General features: G+C 37.6%; 1 protein-coding gene across 1 annotated transcript in view; it reads right to left on the bottom strand.

Annotated features, from left to right (window-relative positions):
• Positions 1–24903, bottom strand: part of LOC124720446 (coiled-coil domain-containing protein AGAP005037) — a 992798-nt gene that overhangs the window by 130951 nt on the left and 836944 nt on the right. Inside the window, exons 10-13 of the mRNA XM_047245796.1 lie at positions 19697–19744; positions 8435–8524; positions 3516–3578; positions 1817–1900 (exon numbers count right to left, since the gene is read on the bottom strand). Of these exons, the coding sequence (XP_047101752.1) occupies positions 1817–1900; positions 3516–3578; positions 8435–8524; positions 19697–19744 (285 nt within the window). The remainder of the gene's footprint in view (positions 1–1816; positions 1901–3515; positions 3579–8434; positions 8525–19696; positions 19745–24903) is intronic.

Below are 24903 nucleotides of genomic sequence, written 5' to 3'. Positions count from 1 at the left end.
ATGGCCACCATTTTCTAGGTTGCAAAGTGTGATGTTTTGATTGACATCATAGAGCATGGGTCAATTACAAATTATGTGTACTGTGAAATGCTTGCTAAACTGAGACATGCCATCCAAAACCAACTATGGGGGCAGCTTTTGTCCGAGATAATCCCCCTCTCAACTATGTGTGTCTATACACTGTCCACTGCCACATGTATCAAATGTAAGATGCAGCATTTCTCTTGGCAACTTTCTGATGACCTAATCCACAGTCCTGACCTAGCACTCAGTGACTATTACCTCTCCTTGCATTTGAAACAATGGCTTGGTGGACAATAGTCAAATGGTTCAGTTCCCTGGTGGAGAACTTCCAACATTACAAAAAGCATTTAGAAGTGAATGGTAATTAAGTTGAAAATGAAATTGCATGTTTGTAGAAAACTAAATCTGCCAACAACAGTGATTCATAGCAAATATATTTTTCATGATCAAACTGCCCAGTTACTTTTTTTGAATACACCTCACACATTTCTCTTGTGGCAAGTCAAGTGTTAAATAACATACTCTTTGGGTGGGATATGTGTATTACAATAGATGTATAACAGAAAAATTGTTTATGCATCTTACCTAATGTCCAAACAACATTAATTTTGCTACAAATAGCTATTAAATGTAGGGTAAGTCTTAATAAAATAATGGAAACCCCAGGTTGGAATAGCAACAATATAAGTAAAGGATAGATGGCTACTTATCGTAAAGATGACATGTTAAGTTGCAGGCAGGTACAACGAAAAGAAACTTTTTTAACAAAGGCTTTGGCCAAAAGCTAATGTGTAAGTTTCTTTTCACTGTGCCTGTCTGCAACTTAATGTGTCATCTTTGCAGTAAGTAGGAATCTATCTTTCCCTTACAACGAGTTTTAATAATATCTTCAGAATGAGTGCTTGTAGAATATTTACTTACAGATGATTCTGTAGCACCTTATGTAGTAATCATGCACAAATAATGAAGAGAGGACTGGGATAATTATAGCATGTACAGAATCTTATGTTCAATTCCTTTCTCCATGCTCCATTCATGAATGGAAGAGGCGTAAATCCAATAAAACTGGAATATAATAAATAAATCTCTCTCTCCCATGCACTTCGAAGCAACTAGAGTCAGTGCTGCCAATGGTTCAAAAAAGCAGAAACTGATATATACCAGCATTTCTTCGGTGCAGAGAGTTTTTTGGTACAAGGGAACACAAAGAGTGCAATGGTTCTCTTTATCTCTGTCAGAGGAACAGTTTCACCAATGGAAAGAAAACAGTTTCATCAGTGTTTACTGCTGACTATTCCTATTATTATGCATTAACTGATAAGTACAATACTGCCACATCAGATACATGTCATATGACCACTGAATGGCAAGTTATTTTGAGGACAAAGGAAACAAAATCTTTTGAACTTGGCAAGTTCGAAGTATTTTGACGTTAACTATTAACAATTACTTATCATGAAGATAAATGATGCTCAAACATGTAATAAACCTTGTAGGCTTCGTACCTACTACTAGCAGCTTATGAAAAGGATACTATCAAACAATGAGAATAAGAGTTCGCATAAATGTGGTTCTCATAACAGGTTTAGATGCCTTGCTCGACTTGAAATTGATGAAAGAGAAGCAAATGCAATTATATATGTTTACGTTCTATATTTATGCAATTACTACTGTAGTTACATGGACATTTGGACTTGAATAGGGATATTTGTTGTGTGCGGCATTGTTGTGACAAAAGTATGATTGGCAACATAGTGCACAGCATAAATGTAGATGTAGAGACAACACAAACCTCTATAGACATGCCGACCATCATACTGGCCAGGAGACAATGAAACCGGTTTTGGTGGAGGGGCTGGTTTATGTCGATCTCTCTCTGTAATCAAAATGAACACCACATCTATTTGTATTTGCATCTATACAGTGTCAAAATTCTACAACAGACAGGTACTGCAACTGTATCTAACTTAAATCATTTTTGATGAGAATACTTTGTGCTATTTACTATTCTGGCTACTGTGGCAGACATTTTCATAGAAATTCTAACAGTTGTGACAACACTAGTTTCAAGCAGGCAACGACCACAAAAGAAACTATCCAATTCTACGCTCTACGAAAATAGGACTGAACAGTGTGAAAATCATGTTTCACAGTTGCACCAACAACTGATGAAAGCTAAAATAACACACCCTCACTCCATTCGTAACACAAACTAGTGTGATGCTCGAAGCATGACCATCTACTATGTTCTGCTGATATGGCATTCTTCCACATGTCTACTATCAATATACTTACATATACCAAGATGCTGAACACTATGGACCTTTGAACTGCATAAAAGTTATGTAGATCAACACACAAAACTAAAACGCCTAAACAGATATCAAACCATTCATTGCAGTTAAATTCCCATATAAAAAACAAATGTTGATCTTCACTATGGCATGGATAAAAACGTCCTTGGAAGATCCTACAGCGATGTACATTTCGGTGATGTTCATTTTAAGAACTTCAATCACCCTTTTAAGGTTCGTATAAAGCGAAAACTATGATTTCCCGCAATGTTACATGTACACGAGCTACCTAGGTAGAGTGAAAAACCAATAAATGAATAGCCAAAGTGAAGTGCAAACTGCTTAGCACAATGAGATGCAATCAGTACACCTACACGCTTTTACATTTTGTTACTGTACATCTCTGCATTGATTGGGTACAAGAGAATGAAATTACCCACAAAACCTGTATTTTTCATACTGGCAGCTCACAACTGTTCCTAATACCTGAGTAGTGCCTGTTGGTTACTGCAAAATATATATTCCTGTGAGGAGGCTGAAAAGTGATGTTCCCATGATCGCTATTACTGTAATGAAATTGTGATACACTTTAACTTGGTGATAAATAATCTACTGCAACTAAAGGCACTAAGCAAAATAAACTTATGAAATTACGAAATATTTTACAAACTGCTACTTGATGCAACTAATGAAATAGGCGTTTTTCACATGCATATTTGTATAGATGCAGACACTGCTTCGCTGGCCTAGCAAACTGTAATGTCAGCAGCTTTCGAAACACGTTTATATTTTCTTCTAAACTACGGATGCATTGGTTTCATTTACTCGAGCCGAACAAGTTTTCCATATAGGTTAACATCCATAATGGCAAACTTATAGGCGATTCAGTTTCTAATGCTTTTTAAAAAAATTCAGGTGCTGGAATACATTCATAATTACATTAACTCAATCATATTTAATGGCTACATAACGGGTTAACTTTTGCGAAAATAAAAAAAAAAATCAGAAACAATGTACAATACGAATGCAACAATGGAAATTACGAAATTACAAAAAATATATATATCTGGAAGTACATAAATCCATTCTACTCGAATAGCATCAAGGCAACATAATACATAACAATGAAAGAACAACAATGAAATACTTAATTTACGGAAAATTTCGAGCTTTTCCCCTTTCTAAATTTGCCTTTACCTTGTGAAGACATTCTAGGAAGCGTTGACGATTTAATGGCTGGTTTAGTTGGTTTCGAATCCGCTGCATTTTGAGAAAATTAGCAAACAAAACCGTTAGTTCCAACAATGCGATAGACATTTGCGCACACAAGACAAATGAAAGATTAAATATCTGACGTTAAAACAAAGTTTAAAATCAGTTGTAAATAGACTACAGAAAATTAGCAAAATAGTTCTAAATAGTGCTACGTATTCCAGAACCGTTAAAAATTGAGTAATTAATTAAGAAGAACCCTTGGCCAAAGGTTATATTAATATTCTTCGTACAAAAAATTAAGTCTACGAATTAGCAGTAAGCAAAAGATGGAAAAAGATATGCCAATATTCTCGTACATGTTTATTACGAACTAAAGTACATTAATATTAGTTATAGTGTAATAACTACAACAGTATTGTTTTAATAATAAAAGTTTATGGTATAGCAAAGCTGTCACCAACGTTTTCCGTAACAAATTTTAGGCTACTGTTTAATAAGACAATCGAAGTAGAAAAGACGAACAATTCGAAATGCAATTACGCGTGTCGCGTAGAAAAAAACTTAAATTTGGTAAGCTACTGTTTTAAATATACTATGTTTGAGTTAATTACACCACATCCCTGAGGACTAAATGAAAATAATACCTTTTTCCATCGCCTATGTCTGGGGGTTCTTGGTCGGAGATATTTCTTGGCTGAAGCCATTCTGTCCCACTTAATATAAGAAAATGTAGGACGCGACCCAAGACAAATTAATTCTCGGAGCCACAGAAATTTGCTGTGTACTCCGGATTCGGGCGCGGTTGCCGAATCGAAATGAATTGATGCAACCCATGAGCGTTGATCAGTGACGTAATGGTAATGAATGCTGTGGTGTCACCTTGATGCTTATTATGAATTCTAGCTACATCTATAATCTGCAAACCACCGTGAAGTGCATGGCAGACAGAACGTCCCATTGTACCAGTTTAATGTTACATTCACGTACGGTTTGGAGCGTGGTAAGAATGATTGTTTGACTAGCTTTGTACGTGCAGTAGTTATTTTATTCTTATCCTCACGATCCCAATGTAAGCGATACAGAGGGGGGGTTGTCGTATATTCATAGAGTATTCATTTTAAGCCGGTTCTTGAAACTTTGTTAATAGACTTTTTCGGGACAGTTTACGGCTATCTTCAAGAATCTTCCTGTTCAATTCTTTCAGTATACCTGTGACAACTCTCCTACGGAGTAAACAAATCTGTGGCCACTCGTGCTGCTCTTCTCTGTATGTTTGCCTATAGCTTGGTTAATCTTTATATTTTATTATTTTCGAAAGAAATTACCTACCTACTATTCTGTAAAGCGTTCTAACATACTAACAAACAACAAATTGATTTTTATATATTTTTCTCAACATTATTATTTTTTTTTCCTGGTAACTTGTTATACCCTTCGTTTAATAATTTGTGTTTTTCCATTACCAGAAAACTTGTTGCACTTAAGATGAAGTGAGTCTTAACTGGTGAAGTGGTCCTATATATCCCTCAAAAGCCATCTAAGGGTATTTAGCTAGTACTAGGCTCCACATTGTGTAATCCAGACCTTCCTCATGTGGAGTTATTCTGTTCATTCATGAGAAGAGGTGAAATGAAGGTGGGTTTAAAATAAAGAGTGTTTCGTGAGATTTTGGATGAACAATGTCTTCATGTTTCAGTGGAAATGTTGAACAGTACGTTTTCACGCAATGAGAATACCAAAAACCATTTTGAAAGATTCTGAAAATTAAAGCACATTGTAAAACTTTGTTACTTTTCATGCATATTGTGGCAATATTTGTTTGTAATAGCATTCAGATAATTTTTTGTAACAACCAACTCTTGTTGAGAACGTGATTTCTGTAATATGGAACAACAGAATCCACTTAAAAAAATTAGATATTATTATTATCATCATAGCACTGGGGTGGTGCACCACTCTGATGTTGCGGAGTTTGTCAGCCACATTGAGTATTCCTCCTAGCACATAGCAGAAGCTGTCTTTTCCTGTATGTGAACAGAGTGCTCAAACAAGCTGTTATTGTACCAGAAAAGTTGAGTGGTCATATATTCCCTTGGTTCATTTTTCATTTTTACTTTTTTTTTTTGGTTTCATGGTCCAACCATCTAAGCAAAATCGACTTTCACATGGTACAAGTTACTATGTGCATCACTAACCAATTTTCCCATAAACATTTCCACGGACTCACTTTTTCACTGCACATAATTAAAAACAACTAAATTCTAGAACACTTTATGTACCAGTAACTGTAATAATAATAATAATAACAGTAATAATAATAATAATACTGAAGTATGGCTATCCTCAATGTTTTACTAATCTGGTTCCTCTTGGGATTACTTTCATTACTGTTTTAGTTTACTTCCAGCTTGCAAACTGCTTCAGTTGTCAAAGTAATCATTTGGGAGGTTTGAGATCAGAGGGACCCCACCCCTTCTGCAGAGTGCAAATTTTTATTTTTCAGGCATTCAGCAAAGCGTGCATCAATGCAAATATCCATCCTATACCGTAGTGCTTTGCTACATTCAGTTGATAATTACTTCAGAATTGACAGCTATGAAGAAATTCAGAATTGACAGCTATGAAGAAAATAGTGGAGAGTGATTTACATGAGAGGCATGTCATTAAGCCACGCATTTATCCAATTACACGGGACATGTAACTTCACAGTTGCCTATCACAGTGAAACTACAATAATGTCCCACTAGCTATCTGGTATGGCTGTTTGCTTTGATTTTCTTTGTTGCCTGCTTTGATTTTCTTTGTTCTTGTTTTTTATGCATAGGATTATGTGCTGTTACTATTGTTTGTAGGTGTGTTATGTCAGGTTTGAACAGTATCATGTGTAAGTTCATTAAGTATTGTAAGTGGAAAATGTAATCTGACCTTGCATTCTCGGCTATGCGATTGCCGTAAAAAATTGGCTTGACTACATGAAAGAAATTCCCTACACTGGTTGCAGTGTAACTGCAAAGATAGACGCAAGAGGGTGCTATGTTGAAAATTTTTGATTATTTGTACGAATATATTCAGTAAATGATTTTTTATGAATTTGGTCTCATTACTTATGGAACGCACCTCGGATGTCAGGGTACAATTGTTGCTGGCTGCTCAATGCAACTGAGTGGAAGTTGCAGAGCAGGACACTGACTGCTGAAGAATAATTTCAGCTGTAGAAAGATTAACACTTACGTGCTGGTTTTTAACAACTGGAGACAAATGCCCTACTCTTAACTACTCCGGGCGCTGATAACCTCGTTGTTGTGCGCCCTAAAACACTAATCATCATCATTATCATCATCTTAACTATTCATTTTGCTTTTCACCTTTTCCTGAGCTTTGGCCTCCTTTCTCACTCCCCAGTTTGAATGCAAAAAATGCTAACCAGCACAGATTCCAAAAATATACATCGTATGAAACACAACTTACAATTTTCCACATGACATCATGAAAGCCATGGATCTTGGGAGTCATGTAGATGCAAAATTTTGTGACTTCCGAAAAGCATATCATTCAGCATCACACCCACACTTATTGTCAAAAGTATGACTATATGGAGCACCACACAAAATTTTTGACTGTATTGAGGATTTCTTGGTAGGGAGGATACAGGATGTTATTTTCGATGGAGAGTCACAGACAAATGTAAATAAGTAACTTCAGGTTGCCTTACGGAAATGTGTTGAGACACTTGCTGTTCATGTGGTAGATTAATGACTTTACAGACAATTTAATAATAACCGTAGACTTTTTGTAAGTGGTGTGGTTATCTGTAATGAAGTACTGCTTGAAAAAAGGATGAACAAGTAATCCATCAGATCTTGATAAGATTACAAAGTGACACCAAGATTGACAACTTGTTTTAAATGTTCAGAAATGGTAAATTGTGTACTTCACAAAACAAAAAAATGTAATTTCCTCTGACATCAAAGAGCCACAATTGAAATTCATAAACTTAAACAAATACCTGGCTGTAACAGTTTGTAGGAATATGAAAAGGAAGGATCACATAGGCTCAGTTCCAGGTAAAGGCAGTGCCTGACTTATCATTCATTCATAGGATACTAGGAAAATGCAGTCAATCTACAAAGGAGATTGCTTATAAAATATACATCTGACCCATCCTAGAATTTGCTCAAATGTATGGGATCTGTACCAAATAGAACTAATCGGGGATATTGAATGTACACTAAGAAGGCCAGCACATTTGTTTAACCAACTGGAGAATGCCATGGAGACACTGAAAAATTTGAAGTGGCAGACACTTGAAGATAAGAAACCAACTACTCCACGAAAGTCTGTTTTCATTGTTTAAAGAACCAGCATTGCATCATGATTCTAGGAATGCACTGCAAACCCCTATATATCAGTCTTTTCGGGATTGTGAGTACAATATTAGAGTATTTCCAGTATGCAGAGAGACATTTAAACTATCATTCTTCCTGCACTCAATATGTGAATAGATTGGGATGAAGCCCTACTAACTGGCGCAATGAGAAGTACATCCACCATGCACATCATATTGGTTAGCAAAGTATGAATGTGGATGTTAACCAAACATGACCAGATGTTGCTCATTTGAGTTTGCCTACCCATTTACATCTGAAAGAATGCTTGTTCACCTGAATTTTGTTCCCTGGTGTTCATTTCAGTATAAACCACAGTTTATAGCTTATTTATATTACTGTGCATGCAAGAAGCAAATTAATACATTTATATGAAATAGATGCAATGGACATCTATAGATCTTACCATCGAGGAATAATATTGGTGACAGCTATTATACAAAACTCACAGATGTGGGGCCTTTGATTCAACAAAATTGTAGCAAGAATAATGAAGAAATTTCTGACTGTACTCACCAGAATGTTGTGGTGAATGCTGCTTCGGGGAATTCATGTCGGGTGGTTCATCGGAGAAGGACACAGACTTCTCAAAAGACACGGATTTGTCTGCAGGAGCACAAGAAATTGAGGGGAGTGACCCCAGGTGTTAGTACATTGACAACACAGACAACACAAAAAGGATGACAAGAGGCATGACAAGGGACTGAAGTCCAAAAGCAAGCAAAGTAAGCAGATGCAAAGCACAAGCAGAACATTCTTGACATTCCAGTGGAATACAGTTACCTGTGCACTACATCTTTCACGTCTGAGATTAGAAATACGCAGGTGGTACCACTATTTTATCTGTTCTTGTTCCACAGTTTCCAAATTTCTTTATTTGCAATTTAACTTCTCTCGACATGCCAATGCCTCCTTTCACATTGCATCTAGGAAATGCCATGGGACTCTCTTAAAGTTATTACTATAAATGTCAATTTATGACATGCCTTTGGAGTCCCCATATAAATTTGATTTTGTGCCCATTTTTCATGCAGAACTTTGTACTGGCACTGCACAGCAAATTTTCAAATTGTTTATAATAAATTTAACGGACACCAAGGACATTTACTGCATGCCACATGGAAGTCTCGCTGTGGCCCAAGAGACAAGTTATATAGTATCAAAACTGTTTGAACAGATATGGGAACAGCGGCATGGCATCATCTTCTGACTGTGAGAACCTTTCCTATGCATATTGTCATCTCTTACAGGTATAAGAAACTTTCCTTTTTCTATGTTTCTCAAGTGACATGTTCCAAAACATAGTGAGAGGTCATGGACACGATCCAGTGTCAAAAAACTACTAAATCTTATATCCCTTCCTTTGTTGTAGACTTTAGTGGTAGATTTACTCTAGCAAAAAACCTAATTTCTATATTACTCTCACTTACAAGTAAAATTGCTCCCTTCTAAATACTCAGATTGTTTGAGTGCATGGCTAGTCTATTCTAGTCATAAATGCATGATTTAAAAGATGATATGTTTTCATGACCTCTATAGCATAGTGACCATATTTTGTATCTTATGTGCAGATGCTGTTAACTGTAATTCTGAACTCTGGAAACTGTATGTCCGTGTCTGTTGTCTATGAGAATAAGAGGGTTTTCATTTAACTTTTCCATAGATGAAACCCAGTTGGAAATCATATAGGCATTAATTTGTATATAGCACTGCCATTTTATAGCTTCAAGCTACAGAAAAAGTTTCCATGCAGTTTGAACAAAAATGTAGATGACAAAAATGCACAGTTAAGCTTTAAACCATGAGCAACATAATATTTAGTGACATGTGACAGACTGCTTAGCTCACATAAAGAAAACTGACAGAACATGGTCAGAGATATTTTGAAGGGACTGGAGTTGGAACTTATATAACAGAGACGATTACACATACTTGGAAGATGAGGTTACACTTTAGGCGGTGTAAATGTCTCACAGTATACATTAGATTTGTCATTACCTTAGACCATATAAAATATGAGAATGTCTGCTAATGTTATTTAATACATGCTTTCAGTTCTTCACCAAGTATCTTACCGAATATTATATCACAATAGGCTGACAAAGAGCAAAATGGTCAAGTACCTGTTGCTAAGTCTTCCATGAGGGTCATATTATAGATGCCATTCTGCAGTATTGTGTAATAGTGTTACACAGATGGTATACTGTAACATGATCATTTCCATTCAAGAACTTTTAATATACCACAAAAATGTTCACTCATATTTATCAGTTCCTAACCAACTTGTAACCTCTGTACCAGTACAATTTGGCTTACAGGGGAAGGTTTTCTGTAGAGCTCTGCTCAAACTCTTCACTATGCAATGTGCATTGGATTTTACAACCAAAATGCCATCCTTCAAAATGTTGTACGATACATCACTTTTGAGGAAAATTCTTATGAGGTATGCGATGTGGCAGTGCTGTGGGATGGAGAGCTATGTATAGCTAAGGCAAATTATTTTTTAAAAAATGTTTATAGTTAACATCACTTTGTGTACAGAACACATATGTTTAACATTAACAGTTTTGAGAGCGTTCATCTAGGCAGGATAGCCACTGGTGCTGATACATTACAAAAGATACCATCTCACGTTTTTCGACTTTTGAAACTACTATCACAGTGCAGATGGCATACCGTGACACGGGGGAATGTGGAGGCATGGTGATCCGACAACATCCCGAAAGGCATATGGCTGATGACTTGCCCAACGTGTTAACCTCCTCTGGGATTACATCAACTTGTGGCAAGACTCATGTAACTAGGTGAAGACACAGCGTTGCACCATCGCCAGTGCATTCCACCACTGCCAGACAGCAAAACAACTCGGCCCGAAAGACACTATCAATAGACAGGCACGATGATGACCCAGCAGGGAAGAGTTTGTCAACAGAACTCATCAGCCTGCATATTGTGTCACAGAGCCTCTGCCAGGCAGCTGCTGGCCACACTCCTTGGGATCCAAGGTTTGACGTCACTGGGCTTTTTGTGGGATCCTGGGAATGCAGCAGGCCATCGGTAGGCCATGCCTACCAGACGAGTGCACATATCTGTGTCTCCTGTAGCTCAATACTTCAATATAGAATTGTACTGAAACCCGTCTTGCTGGAACCACCCTCACCTCTGATGGACTCCTTCGCTTGCCAATCAGACTCGAAATGGCTTCGTGGGAGAGCAGCTACTCCACCCCGAAAGACCAAAGAGACACTCCCCCTCCTTTCAACAACAGTCTGTGCGAGAAATACGTACTGGTGCCCATAGAAACCATTTTGAACAACAGTTCATGGAAATACTTTCATTCTAAGAGGATACACTGCCCTAGTTACAGTAATATTGAACTTTTATGTGTATAATTTTTTATGTACCACAACCAAAGAGTGATGGATAGTAAGCTTAAGTTCAATAATAAATTCAATTCGCATGTAGTAGTAAGGTAAACTTAAGAAATAAATAACAATCATTGGTACTGGCTCAGTTCAAACTCTGACATTTTAGTGGTTGGAACTAATTCAGTGATGAGAACAAGCTGACTTAGTGTGTGCAACTCCTGAGACAAGTGTAAATCATGCTCTCCATCTTAGAGTGTTACCACATTGCGCATTTGCCAGACTTTTTTCATAAACAATGGATCATTCAGCATTTTGCAGGAGTATTTTTATTTTAAAATCTAATGCTGTATCTGACAGTTGAAGAGTTCATGTGTTAATTTCGGAACATCCTGTATGTATTTGGGAATACCTGAATGAACATTTGGGAATACCTGAATGAAACTGTAGTCAAAGAAGAAAGATGTTCTACTTACCAGATGGTAAAGTGTCCCCCCTCCCTATCCCCCTCCCCTGCCCCCCCCCCCCCCCCACACACACACACACACACACACACACACACACACACACACACACACACACACACAGAGAGAGAGAGAGAGAGAGAGAGAGAGAGAGAGAGAGAGAGACCATTGTTGATGGGACATTAAATGTTACATTTACTTGCTTCTTTTATAACTTTTGAGTTTCCAGTAACATAATTTTGTTTATCTGATGAATAATATGAAAAGCTTGGAGTGAATGCCACAAAAATTTTGGGTCAAGAATGGCTGAACGGAGTAGCCCGAGAATAAATTAGTTATAAAAGCCACTTTTCTATGCGATGTCAGCTAAGTAGAGACTTTTCCCCAATCTTCAGTGGAAATCAGACTAAATATATATGTAGAATGCATTAGGGGAGACAAGAAAACGAGTGAACAAAAAATTCAGTGCCCATGATAAGAAATAAAGAACAGATGCACAAAACATGGAAGAGTCCATCACCCATTAAACTACACAAGAAAACATTAATTACAACACAATATTGGGATAAATGAGGGAAAGATGGGTCTGAAGGAATGATTAGTGGCTTATAGAGTCCCTTATTTCCACTGTTGTTGTGCTGAACTCTGAGGAGACTGACTTATGGGATACATCCCTGTAAAAATGTTGTTAATGGAAAAGAATTAGTTAATTCACACACAAAAACAAAAGAGTGAGCCATATTTCACTATTTCCCCAGCCATTACTTGTCAAAAGCCATGTAAAAATACTAATCCCTCTGGCATGCACAAAACAGAATGGCATCACTGTAATGAGTAGATAATACATACAACAGCAAAACTTTTCTGATAAAAAAATTAGTTTTAATTGTTGCTAGTTATTTGAAATGTTGCATCTGTCAAAACATTTTATATGTACATTTAATTTAGCACATCCACATGCCTTTTTTACAGTATTAAGTGAGTTCAGGAAGTAATAACTGCAGAATGTAATGCCACACCGGTCTTATCTAGGACACTAGGCTTTCTGTTCACATGGGCCGACTTTGTGGTGATATTCTTTTCCCTCTCTTCTGCAGCTACATTACTAAAAATATTTCACTTGTCTCACTGGACAAAGCTCTACACTGATGGTAGGCAGCTGAGTTGATGTTTGAATTAAATGACTGCATTGGACTATCTTCTAGTTCACTGAAACACATTAGGCCTCCACTCCTTTTTGTTTATCTTTGCAGTCATCTTGGCCTTCAGTTTTAAAATGTTTTGATATGGCAGTTACTGAATCAATGAATGGAAGGTGAGATATGTTACAATAAATCAGATTATTGCACTTTACTTATCTATTGTGTGCTCCAGTTCCGTGTTTGGTGATATAAATACATTGAGGGAAGAATTGCTCTATGATGATGACATATATATATAGTTATAATAGAGGGAAACATTCCACATAGGAAAAATATATCTAAAAACAAAGATGATGTGACTTACCAAATGAAAGTGCTGGCAGGTCGAGAGACACACAAACAAACACACAATATTCAAGCTTTCGCAACAAACTGTTGCCTCATCAGGAAAGAGGGAAGGAGAGGGAAAGACAAAAGGATGTGGGTTTTAAGGGAGAGGGTAAGGAGTCATTCCAATCCCGGGAGCGGAAAGACTTACCTTAGGGGGAAAAAAAGGACGGGTATACACTCGCGCGCACGCACACACACACACACACACACACACACACACACACACACACACATATACAGACACAAGCAGTCTTTAAATATGTCTGCTTGTGTCTGTATATGTGTGGATGGATATGTGTGTGTGTGCGAGCGTATACCCGTCCTTTTTTCACCCTAAGGTAAGTCTTTCCGCTCCCGGGATTGGAATGACTCCTTACCCTCTCCCTTAAAACCCACATCCTTTCATCTTTCCCTCTCCTTCCCTTTTTCCTGATGAGGCAACAGTTTGTTGCGAAAGCTTGAAGTTTGTGTGTGTCTGTCGACCTGCCAGCACTTTCATTTGGTATATATATATATATGGAAGCCAATGGCTACACTTCTGATTATAACTGAGTCTGCGGTGACAATTAAGTCCACAACTCTTAGACTGCATAAGAAATGTGGCACAAGGAAGAATTACAGAAACACACTTCTGGGATTGTAAGAAATGGAATGAGAAAATCTGAATTTTGCGATTTTGATGGTAAGAATGTAAATAATTATAGAGATAAGAATGTAAATAATTTCAGAGACAGCCACATCTTATGTAGCAGTATTTCAGCTGGCTTATACCATCAGTTTGCCAAGAATGCCATTGAACTCGATTTTCAGTTGGAAAGCAGGAGCGGGGAGGTGATATTGACGTATGTTATGGACTGAAGCTTTCTTTTATGCACTATATAACTTTCTGAACACACTTTCTTTTTAATTTTATGTAACTGTATTAATATGTACATTTAAACCACTACAGAGTACAAATGTACCTTTAAAATTAAATTAATATCACCACAAACATCTTTTTAGTGTATGCACATTTCAGAAATAGAGAAGCTATTGCAATCTCTAAAAAATGAAAGTGAAAATTAAAGCTACAGACTAAGCTAAAGGCAGAAAACACAATTTGACATTACAGAAATGTAAGATGACCTCTTAACCAGCAGCAACACATGAACGAATATTCTGAGTCTAAAGACTAAATAGAGAAAGATTCAATGAATAAGGAGTGCAGGGCAAGAGAGAGTGTTGGCAATGTTATTGCTACAAGCCGATTCACAATTTACATTACTTCCACCTATTAACACACTTGCTGAAAATCTCCCAATATGGATATCCCTTCTTTAATCATTACCCTCTACTATTCCATTTGTTTGTTTTTCAGTTTTTTCTGGAATTTAAGAATGGAATAAGTGAAGACAACCACTCACCATGAAGGATGAGGCACTGAAAATGAATAACCAAATAAACCAGAAGTTTAACATGTAGCTTGACGTACAAACAGGCATTCTTCTTCAAATGGCAAGGCGTATGCGCTTGTGCGTGCGTGCGTGCGCGCCCACCCACCCACCCACCCACCCACACACACACACACACACACACATTCCAGACCACAGTGCTTCAATGAAGTATCTGAGTGTAGTTTTGTGTGCCTTATGTATAGGATTGTCTTTACTCATTTCATCGCTTTTATTCCACCCAAGAGTTCTCATTATAATATTAAAGATCAGAATTATTATTTTAATTTTACCCTTTTTACTGAACAAGGGGTTGTAGTTCTACCAAGATCACACACAATGGAATTTTGGGAGATCATACTCTCATCATCAGCCAAAACCAATAGAATGCTCTTACAAACACAAGATGAATAAAACTGAATGAAATCCAGCATAATATCTTATGGTGTGACAGGATTGCTATTATTCACTCTTATTCATGTAGTTTGAATTTTTTGAATGATTGCACACTGCTTGTAACCATCAATTTTAGGTTTATAAAAAATTGATTGTGACAGGTGGTATGGAATCATTCAAGAAATTCTTAACATCTATAGATCCCAAGTTCAAATAAAACCATTCTGTAAGTTTGTAAGATTCTTGTACAAGTTTTGCCTGGTGGTGGGAGCACGACCTCTCAAAATGTATGTAATTACATGATTAGTATCACTGAACATTGTGGCTGAAGCCGACAGATAACTTAAAAAAATATATAATAATGATTATGTTCAGTTTTCCAGTGAGGTTAACTAATATGACATCCCCTGGTCTGCAGCCCACAAGGTCTGTCTAAAAGGTGCCACATTTTCAGAAGATTACTCCTTGTTCATCTTCTAAGTTGGAGACTTAGGTGTATGAGAAAAGTTCTAGTTCTGGTAACTGGCAAAGTCCCATGTGTTGCTGCTTATTGTTCAGGAGATGAATTCAGTCTTTTTATCTGTCACTGTAATAATTTATTTGTGTAAAATGAAGAATTATGGAATGAAACCTTGTAGCATATTATTATTTGACATGCCCTGCCCAGCTTTTTAATATGGAGAAAAGAAAATGCCAGAACTACAAATATCAATACTATCACTAACAGAAACACATAACTAACTATTCTATTGTAAGTTCTAATAAACGTTTTCTAATGTCTAAATCATAAACAAAAATATTTCACAACTTCTTTTGCAGTTCAGCACTTATTCGCAAAACTTGGTAAATAGACCTGGGTAAGGTTTTTTTTAGAAATTTTATTTTGAAAGTTTAAGTTTCTTTGTTTAATTTGTATTTGCATTAAACCATTTATCTTAGTCCCTGAAAATTAAAGGAAAAGAAAGTTACACAGATACAAGAAGAATATTGATAAATAAAAGTTCATCTCAGAATTTCTGTAAAGAAAAAAAATATATCCATGCATTGTAGGAATGTTCTTCCGCAATGTGAATTTGCAGGAAAAGCAAGACATCCACTTAAAAATGTTTAATTTGACAAATGAAATATGCATACGCGCAAACCGCATCTTCATGCAGGAAAAAAATGCAGAAAACAATCTTCCAAACAAACGAACACATTTTGTGCAACTTTCATGGTGCTTGTATTATGAACATAATGTTTTCCCTTAGAAATGACAGTCAGTTGTTTCTCAGTCTTATTAATGCAACAGAAATCCTTGCCCATACCCTCACCCCCAACCTCCCTCAATCCACCAAGCTGCTGACAATACGGGGTCCATATTACATTATAAGGTAGATACATTTCAAATTTGCTGTGAATTGTCTCCAGAATTGTGACAAACCTAGGCAGTTTATGACAAAGGTCACATTTTAGTAAACTGTGTTTCATCTACCATCAACATGTTAGGCTTGGGCAAACTGTGCCTGCACAGGTGCTCTAAACAACATAAGAAACCACTGTTTTTCTCCAATACTTATATATTCTGGAACATAGGTAAGGAAACAAGAGCAGGTGAATGAGGATGGAGGGGGGAGGGTGTGGGGTGGGGAATGGAGGGAGGGGGAGGGGCAAGTATCACAGCACTGCTTCAACACTACCCCCTTTTTCTCATGAAACACATTTCTATATAAGGCATTACTAATAAATATACTCATCCAAGATTACAAAAGAAAGGAAATGAAGAGTAGTAGCTTGCTTTTTCAACTTCAGCTGTAGCGTATGATAGCAAATTCGTTGCCCCATATCAACTGCTAATGCCACAAATTTTCTTTTGGCGTAAGTATTGTTTATGTCGAACATTCACGAGAGGTTAAAACACTGGACGAGGACTCTCCAAAAATGAGAGATTTCAGTACAACACGCAGGGACACAGTGGAACTCACATTGTCAAATTTCTTCACTGTAACAAGGACTAGTTCTGAAGGATTAGCTAGAGAGACTTTTCAGAGAAAAATAAAATAGTTGTTGAAACAAAACTTCTGGCGAGTTAATACTGTTACCAGGGCAACTTACTGATCACTTGCCCTCTTTGGTTTTCTTCATTATATAGGATTTGTAGGTAGTGTCCAGACATCAGTTTCTTTAAGTATTATGATACAATTAAAAATACTCTTCGAAAAATAGTCGCTGAAGATTTGAATATTACCAAGTGCTGTAAGTACAAAACATTTCAAGCTTATTGATACAATTGCGGTAACTGAATGTGTAATGTGAAAGTCTTGTAATTGTGAAGACAGTGGTTTGATTGTTGCTAGAAGAAACTTTCTTTACTTTCATTTGAATCTCACATTCAGATAAAATCTTCTCGGTTTTCAAGAGGCGTCAGTTTGAATAAAATACACGAGCTTTCGATCACTATCAGTTCCACCACCATTGTCATCAGGAGTAAAAACTATTGACTGGTTTTCCACATATATAGCCATGATTGCAGCCTCTGGCAACAAGCAGAGAGAGTCAAAAATTATGTGTGCACGAATTGGGCAGTTCGTAGCATCTCCAGCCCACTGCGGCCTGAGTGACGCCAAGTGATGTGAGGTGCCAGTGCCACATTTGAAACTGCTGCTCCTGTTTCCCTACAATCATCAAACATCTGTCCTTGCTTGATTTTGATATCAGATACGTCTGGGGGTTCAAGCTGTGCCAATACATGGTGTACAGGTCACGGTAAACAGTGTTGCAGTCACAGACACCTTTTTGCTTCTGTGCGGTCGCATATTCACGTGACACCGCACCTGTATTCGTCCACGGATGGGTACTTAGATTGCTGCTTAGACCCTCGATTGCGAATTCCAAACTGAGCTCCAGACTGGTTGTCAGCCGCCAACAAGTCAACTCTTCGAACCTCAATGCCCGCTGCTGCTACTACCCGTCAGACAGTGCCTGCCTTCGCCAGGGTCACCAGCTGATGGATGTCCGTCAGTCACTACTGAAGACCGAACTTGCATTTTGACAGCCGATGAGTTCACAGCCGTGTGGTACAGTGCTGCCTACGACCATCAGCACCTCCCGACTCTTCACCACTACTGACGATTGTGGACTACGTCACAGGGGGCACCTGCTACGCATTGTCACAGACGGACTTTTCAGCTCTACTCGGGTGTGGACCCTTGTCTTCCAAAGCTGTATTATTGAGTTTAGTTGATGGTCAATAAACAAACAGTTGTTACTGCAATGTGTGATTTCCATCACTACCCGTTACACCGCTTGGCTGAGGGTATAACATTTATTAAACAATATATTTCAGTATTTGTCGTAAACATTTCTATTTATTAGTTTTTATAGAATTTAAATAAATGTAAAAAAGGTGTCACTAGGAAGATTTTCCAATTACGAGACTTTTATGATACTCATTCAGTTATCAGCAATTATACTGGGAACTCGAAAATTTTGTACTTAACATTGCTTTGAAATATTTTGATCTCCAAAGACAATTCTTTTAGGCTTTTTGATAACTGTATTGTACTGCTTTAGGAAATTGATGTCTGGACACAATACGAATGAAGAAAATCAAAGTGGGCCAGCGAACAAGATCGCATTGTAATTGCAGCTGTTATTGTGGAAAAAGATCGTTACATACAATAATGCTATTCCTCCATTTCGGAGTATCATCATTTCCGTTTTCAATGCATTTATTTCAAAGCGTGTTCGACACACTAATTTTCCACATTGTTTAGCTTCTTGTAACTTTGCAATGTCCTTTGTATCTATTACAATATCGCCTGCGTGTGCATATGCGGTTACACTCTCCCTTCGAGATATTCTTTCAATTTCTTCCATTGCAAGGACTCGATGGGTCTCCCTGAAGTACACCATTTGATTGGATTATTGGCTCTGATAGAGAGAATTGTTGTCCGAGATCCTTATTTTGTTCCCTCACAGCATTGCACTTATGATTCGTGTCCATATGTTGTTTTCTCTTAGGGTTTTCTCTAGTGTTTGGTCACTAATTTTCTGTTTATAAAGTCAAAGTGTTTTTCTACATACGTCTTGTCATCGCTAGTGATTTCCTAATTAGTGACAGCGAAACAGGAGGCTCAGAGAGTGGTTTCATCTTGGAATCAACTGTAGCAGTAACTCCATCTTTTATTTATCTCAATCAGCACTAGACCCAAATCAAAAGTGTAGTGAGATAATGTTTTGCGGCCAACGAACTTGAGTTCATCTGTTTCTGCATCTACATGGATGCTCTGCAAACCACATTTAAGTGCGTGGCAGAGGGAGTTTATGATTGCTCATCTGTTACAAATGCCCTTCAGCCATCTACTGGTCAGCAGCAAACAATTTATATTAGGGAAATTTAAGCCTGTCGGTTCATCCCTCCCCCCTGCTTGCTCTCCCCATCCTCCCACCTCCCTCCCACACATACTTTTTGTTTCTTTTCTTCACAAAAACTGTGTGACGAGACTGACTGTGACTGTCATTTTACACTTCTGCATAACAGGAAAGCTGCACAAAATGTGCCGACTACTAGGAAAGCTCGGAGGCGTTTCCTAGCAAAATTTCTCCTAACCTTTTCCTAGTTTTGGCGGCTTCGTATCACTCCTTAGGTAAGAATCATCTGAAATGACAACAACATGGAAAACGGTTAACACTTTCAGAGCAGCAGAAGTTAAAACTCGAGAAACTGAGAGTAACTGGAAGTAAGGAAATGATTGAGAGGTTCCTAGTGCACATGAACAGCTATTACTGATGCATCAGAATTACCTGTTGCTGACTGAATTGAGAAATATATTCTCTTCTCAGCACTGGAGAAGATACTATAGCATAGTTGCAAAGTTACAGTTTAAAATGATAGAAGGAAAAGATTAAATAAAGAATAGTAGTAAGTTCAGAGGATTTAAAAGGATCACACACTGTAACCTAATAAAAACAGTAAAGAATAACTTAAATGTATCTACTTCACAAAAACAATAGAAGATAACACAATAAAAGCCATACGGACAAAGTACGAAAAACAACAACACAGTTCTCTGTGATGACAAAGACAGATAAAAATTGGGTTTTCCCAGTCCTCTGCAGAAGTAGTGAGCCCCACTGCAAGTGTTTATTTCCTGCTTTTCTTGCATTAACATGAATCCTGGCCTTAAGTAACAATTTTGGAATGTGGCTCACAGTTTTGTGCAATCTCTTTTGATGCTACAATACCACTTTAACAGTTTGTGTGTCAGTGCCACTGCTTATTTCTTCAAGAATACAAATAATGGAAGCTGTACAGGTAATTCACTGTATAGTTGAGGCATTGGGTGCTTGACAGCCATATAAAAATTTAAAACATTGCTAAGCGTAGAAGCAATGTCCTTTTGAGCTAGTAAACAAAACATGCACACACACTTGCTCGGTTACATTGTCCCGGTTGACTGCAATATCCATGAAAAGCTGGTTTTCCCGAACCTCTGACATCTACACTGACCAGCTTGATTGTGGTGAGGGGTTTGCTGAGTAAAGAGGGAGAGGGTTGGAGGAAAGAGTTCTTGGGAAGGAATTTCTCCAAAACCTCAGCAAATTTTTTCTGTCTTGTTTATGTACCTGTGGGTCCCTCAACTTTTCAGGGAGTGATCACCTACACTTCTTCCATGATTTGTATTCAATCCAGAAATTTCCTGTATCATATTAAATTAGAAAGCTCTTATCACAAGGGTGAGTAGATCCCATTCCAGATCTTAACACAAACATGCCTGTAAATCTTGACATTAGTAACTAGTCAAGTTAGCCACTATCCCATGAAGGCTGTCACTCTGGTACTCAATGAGACAGAATAATGCTATAAATGAAGAGCCAAACACTAGGGAGCAGAAAAATAAAAACATACAGAAAACATGACAACAGGGAATTTGTTAGTTAAGCAAGGAAAGAAACAAGTTTGCACATCAAGTTACACATGAGGATCTATTGCTTTGTGAGATTTGAATGTCTCACAGCAGGAATGCCATTTGGTTCCTATGGGACACCTCATAGATTTGAGCATGCATGAAACAGCTCAGCTTTCACATTCTTCTTGGGTTTCCAGACATTTCTTGTTTAAAAATATACAGAACTCCAAAATAAACCACTGCCATTGTTGCACACATGCAAGAGTACAACTGTCAGCCTAAACTAATAAAATTTCAAGCTACACTTTCTAAGTGAAAACACAGCAGCAAGAACCTATTGGAAACCCAAGGGTACTGAAAAATAGCCATTATCCATCATGATTGCAACAAAGAGCTTCAGAATTTTTTAATGTTAAAATCATTTTGCCATCTTTGGCTTCCTACATTTTTTGAAATGGATGTTTATTTATTCACTTCTACATTATCAGCTAATTTTGGCATGCATCCATTATCAGGTGATTAAAATATGAAAGCTCCATCCACGCATCACCGTCATTTGAATAACATGGAATTGCAAACAAATTTCAAGTACTGCATCATTGACAACATAAATTGAGCCATCACTGTAGTGTATATGGCTAGCACACATTGTGTTAATGACAAAAAAGTGATAACTGGTCACTTTTCCTTATATACACTCCTATCTTACTCCAGTGGTGTGAAGTGTGAATGGAGCTTTGCATTTTTAGTTCTTGATCATGATGCATTGAAATCGCTTGATAGGCACAGCTAACTATTAAAGAAATATTACTTATAAACTTTCCAAACAGTTGAAAGTGGTAAAACAGTTTTAAGCTTCATAAAGTTTTAGCTTTAGAACTGTGTGTCTGTGCTGGAAATAGCACATGACAATATGCCCACGTAATTGAGCACGTCAGAAATGAAGCAAATGATGTGCTATCTCAAACAATCAAAATACAGTGTGCTGTTTCCAGTATAAGGTTATACATATGTCTGAAAATAATAATACCATTCCAGGATTGGTAATTCTTGTACACATTGTTGCACTCAACATAAATAGAAGAGTAATAATGAATGCAGTTTCTGCACTCTCTATCTTGCTATATTATTGTTTGCCGAACACTTCATATGTGGAGAAAAATCTTAAAGTCCATCTGTTACAATGTCATGTGCTTTTTCACTTGCAAGGGGATGTTTAATATTGGCAAGAATCAGTTTTGAGCATCTCCAAATATTGAACAGAACATACAATGAAGGCTTTCACGACCGGATGGTACTGTTGTTGATAATTCTTCCGGGTTACATGGCCGTGGTCCATGGAATTCTTCTATTCGTAACGCTTCGTCCAATACTACGTTGGACATCCTCAGAGGTATGACTGGTCCTGCTGAGTCCTGCCGACAGACGAGTCGGGCATTGGAGAGCGGCCTAAATACCGAGGAAAGTGGGCGTGGTCTAGCTTGCACATAGTAGCAGAGAGAAAACTAGTCAAAGATAAAATGTAGCTATCGATAATAGTCCGCCATAGATAAAAATCACTTATCGATTCTGTAACGCCACTGTCCATATCTCGCTTAACTTCAAGGCCTCTTCTTTTTTATTAAAATTATCTTCATGTTTATAAATTTCAATAGCCTCCCTATACAGTCGTGGATAATAGTTTGTGGTAGCAATTAAAACTGTAGTTTCAGAAAACTTAACTACATGGTCACTTGACTGAAGTGCATGTTCCGCAACGGCCGATTTATCTATTTTTCCCAGTCGGCAAAGACTTTTATGCTCCTTTACCCTCGTATTCACACTTCTTTTCATAGTACCAATATAGACCTTTCCACAAGTACACGGAATTTTATACACATCGCTAGATGATAATGGTGGCCTTCTATCTTTAACAGAATGAAGTACTTGTCCTATTTTTCTGGTAGGTTTGAATACCAGTTTCACTTTATGTTTCAGCAAAATTTGGCCAATTCGATCTGTAACCTTACTAATGAAAGGTAAAGACACCCTGTTCTTCCATTGCTGTGTACCATCCTTGTCCTTTGGCCTGCTGTAATTAGGTCTTAAAACTATATTAAGTTCTCTGTTTGAGTACCCATTCTTTTTGAAGGCCTGTTTCAGATGATCAGTTCCGTATCCAAATGTTCCGGCGTACAAATCCGTTTTGCCCTGTCCAAGCCTTCAAAAAGAATGGGTACTCAAACAAAGAAATTAATATAGTTTTAAGACCTAATTACAGCAGGCCAAAGGACAAGGATGGTACACAGCAATGGAAGAACACGGTGTCTCTACCTTTCATTAGTAAGGTTACAGATCGAATCGGCCAAATTTTGCTGAAACATAAAGTGAAACCCGTATTCAAACCTACCAGAAAAATAGGACAAGTACTTTGTTCTGTTAAAGATAGAAGGCCACCATTGTCATCTAGCGGTGTGTATAAAATTCCGTGTACTTGTGGCAAGGTCTATATTGGTACTACGAAAAGAAGTGTGAATACGAGGGTAAAGGAGCATAAAAGTCTTTGCCGACTGGGAAAAATAGATAAATCGGCCGTTGCGGAACATGCACTTCAGTCAGGTGACCATGTAGTTAAGTTTTCTGAAACTACAGTTTTAAGTGCTACCACGAACTATTATCCATGACTGTATAGGGAGGCTATTGAAATTTATAAACATGAAGATAATTTTAATAAAAAAGAAGAGGCCTTGAAATTAAGTGAGATATGGACAGTGGCGTTACAGAATCGATAAGTGATTTTTATCTATGACGGACTATTATCGATAGTTACATTTTATCTTTGACTAGTTTTCTCTCTGCTACTGTGTGCAAGCTGGACCACGCCCACTTTCCTCAGTATTTAGGCCGCTCTCCGACGCCCGACTCATCAGTCGGCAGGACTCAGCAGGACCAGGCATATCTCTGAGGATGTCCAACGTAGTATTGGACGAAGCGTTAGGAATAGAGGAATTCCATGGACCACGGCCATATAACCCGGAAGAATTATGAACAGAACAATTTGTTTTAAATGTATCCATGGCCCCTACAAAGTTGTTAAGTGGAATTGCTTTTGTTTTCTTTGTTTATCTTTAATAATTAGATGTCTGTATGAGCTACGCAAGCAGCTGATTTTAGACTCAACTGCCATTTTCAAGAGATCAGTATGTGCATGTAACTCAGAAACATGCATATATGTAATGTGCTAGGTGCATCTGCGCTTAGATGTATCAGGTTTCCACACATATTCTGAAGCTGATTTAATAGTAAACATTGCACTCCATAACGTATAACCAGATATTGGTGAAGTAACATTCATACAAGTCAGCCTTGGGAAAGATCAGCTCGGATTCAGGCAAAATTTTGGAATACATGTAACGGTGCTGACTGTATAACTTATATGAGGAGATAGACCGAAGAAAGGCAGACCTGCATTTATAGCATTTGTAGTTTTTGCCAGGGTTGACTGGAGTACGATCTTTGACACTCTGAAGTTTTCAGAGAAAAAATACACGGAGCAAGATGTTATCTACAACCTGTACAGAAAACAGACTGCAGATATAAGAATCAAAGGATACTAAGTCGAGTAAGACAATGTTGTAGTCTATTTCCCACGATGTTCAAAATGTACACTGCGTGAGTAGAACACTGGACTGAGGAGAGGTTTGGGAAAGGAATTAAAGGTTAGGGAGAAGAAATAAAAACTTAAAGGTTTCCCAATGACACTGATTCTCTCAGAGGCTGCAAAGGGCTTGGAAGCTGAATGGTGTGAATGATGTCTTGAAAAAGAGTTTAGAAAACGAACACCAGCATAATTGAAAAGAGTACAATGGGATGCAGTCAAATCAGGTGATACTGAAAGAATTAGGAAATGAGATACTAAAGGCAGGAG

This window comes from Schistocerca piceifrons, chromosome 11 (assembly GCF_021461385.2).
Source record: "Schistocerca piceifrons isolate TAMUIC-IGC-003096 chromosome 11, iqSchPice1.1, whole genome shotgun sequence".
Taxonomy (NCBI): domain Eukaryota; kingdom Metazoa; phylum Arthropoda; class Insecta; order Orthoptera; family Acrididae; genus Schistocerca; species Schistocerca piceifrons.
The sequence above is the reverse complement of the archived record's forward strand: the minus strand, read 5'-3'. Positions and strand labels throughout refer to the sequence as shown.